Raw genomic sequence first — 2,065 nt, forward strand, 5'->3', positions numbered from 1 at the left:
TGGAGGCGAAGGCGATGGAAGAAATGCTCGCTGTCTCGCTGCGTGTCGAACTCATTGATCCGGGAGCGTAGGGGGATGAAGGTAAGGCCTCTGCTGAGGACTGATTGTTCATTCTCAGAGAGGGGGAGGTCTGGAGGGATGGTGAAAATACGGCAGGGCTGGGAGGTAGTGTGGGGCTGGAGTTAGGCATGGAGGGCGGAGTTAGGCGTGGTGGCGGAGATCCACGTGGGAGTGGCGTAGCGTGTGGTGTGGTCCTTGAACAGGTGAGTGACGTCACTGGGGACAAACGTTGCTGCGGCGACGGCAGCTCTGGAGACGAAAGTGGCGCACCGGGCAGAAACTACGCTGGTCCCGGTGGCCGTGGTTCCCGCGGTGACCGCATATCTGTCGGCAATGGTCTTCCTGGCGATTGTGGAGGCGGTTGTCTGGTTGGTGATCGTGGTGGCTGTTGTCCGTGCGGCAGTGGGGGTGGAAGTGACGTCACCGTTCGCCGCGGCGGTGGTGGCTGCAGTGGCCGCGTGGGCAATGGCGCCTGAGCGGTTCCGGAGGTCACGAGAAGGTTCAGGAACAGTCGAGGAATCCGGAGTGTGGGGGTGAGTACATGAAAGTTTTTGTACTTACTTTCTTTGATGTTCGATATGGCTAGGAAAAAACGTTTGTTCAGTGTATGAATTCTTCTGAGGATGAAGAACAGCAAAGGTGCTTTGCAGGTCTGGGACAGTGTTGTCCTGAACTGGGGCAGGGCTGACTGCAGGGAGTGTAGGTAGCGGCGCATGGCTGCGAGTGTGGAGTGGAGGATCCGGAGGGAGGTCTGTTGCTGGAGGCTTTGGATTTGTTGCAGGTACTGGTTGTCCTGGTTGGGTCCAAATTGTGTTGGTCTGAATGTAGTCCGGAGTCCATGCGGGGTCAGTCGGTTCCGTAGGCAGGTGCTGAGGAAGGAGATGTGGCTGTGGTAGCGAGTCTGTTTCAGGACATGGCTGAAGAGCTTCAGGGCAGAGGAGATGACCTGGGGGGTGGAGGGGGGAGTGCAGTGAGAGAGGGACTCACTGAGATCCTTGTAGAGGGAGGAGGAGAGCTTCTTCAAGGTAGGCATGCTTGCAAGAGGATTCGCAGTAGGTTAAGATCAACTAGGAGTAAGTGAGGACTGCAGATGCAGATGCTGGAGACCAGAGTTGAAAAATATGGTGCTGGAAAAACACAGCAGGCCAGGCAGCATCCGAGGTGCAGGAGAATCGATGTTTCGGACATAAGCCCTTCTTCAGGAATGAGGATGGTGTGCCGCAGACTGAGATAAAAGGTAGGGAGGAGGGAATTTGGGGGAGGGGTGCTAGGAATACGATAGAGTCCTCTCCCGCCGGCCCAACCAGTACCCTTCCACTGACACCCTCCTTTGACTGACTGAACTGGTCCTCACTCTTAACAACTTCTCCTTCCAATCCTCCCACTTCCTCCAAACCAAAGGAGTAGCCATGGGCACCCGCATGGGCCACAGCTATGCTGCCTCTTCATCGGATATGTGGAACAGTCCATCTTCCGCAGCTACACTGGCACCACTCTCCCCTCCACCTTTTCCACCTCTACATCGATGATTGTATTGCTGCTACCTCATGCTCCCACGAGGAAGTTGAACAGTTCATCCACTTTACTAACACCTTCCACCCCGACCTCAAATTTACCTGGACCGTCTCAGACTCCTCCCTCCCCTTCCTAGACCTCTCCATTTCTATCTCAGGCGACCAACTCAACACGGACATTTACTACAAACCGACCGACTCCCACAGGTACCTAGATTACACCTCCTCCCACCCTGCCCTCTGTAAAAACGCCATCCCATATTCCCAATTCCTTTGCCTCCGCCGCATCTGCTCCCAGGAGGACCAATTCCACTACCGAATAAGCCAAATGGCCTCCTCCTTCAAAGACCACAATTTCCCCTCCGACGTGGTCGACGATGCTCTCCACCACATCTCCTCCACGTCCCGCTCCTCCGCCCTTGAACCCCGCCCCTCCAATCGCCACCAGGACAGAACCCCACTGGTCCTCACCTTCCACCCCACCAACCTCC

The 2,065-nt window shown here is 56.0% G+C and overlaps 1 protein-coding gene across 1 annotated transcript in view; it reads right to left on the reverse strand.

The window, feature by feature from the left end:
* Window positions 1–975: 975 nt before the first annotated feature.
* drc1 (dynein regulatory complex subunit 1 homolog (Chlamydomonas)) overlaps window positions 976–2,065 on the reverse strand; it is a 58,946-nt gene continuing 57,856 nt past the window's right edge. The window contains exon 16 of the mRNA XM_043676297.1: window positions 976–1,006. Coding sequence (XP_043532232.1) covers window position 1,006 — 1 coding nt within the window. The 3' untranslated portion in view covers window positions 976–1,005. The remainder of the gene's footprint in view (window positions 1,007–2,065) is intronic.

Source organism: Chiloscyllium plagiosum, chromosome 3 (genome assembly GCF_004010195.1).
Source record: "Chiloscyllium plagiosum isolate BGI_BamShark_2017 chromosome 3, ASM401019v2, whole genome shotgun sequence".
Taxonomy (NCBI): Eukaryota; Metazoa; Chordata; class Chondrichthyes; order Orectolobiformes; family Hemiscylliidae; genus Chiloscyllium; species Chiloscyllium plagiosum.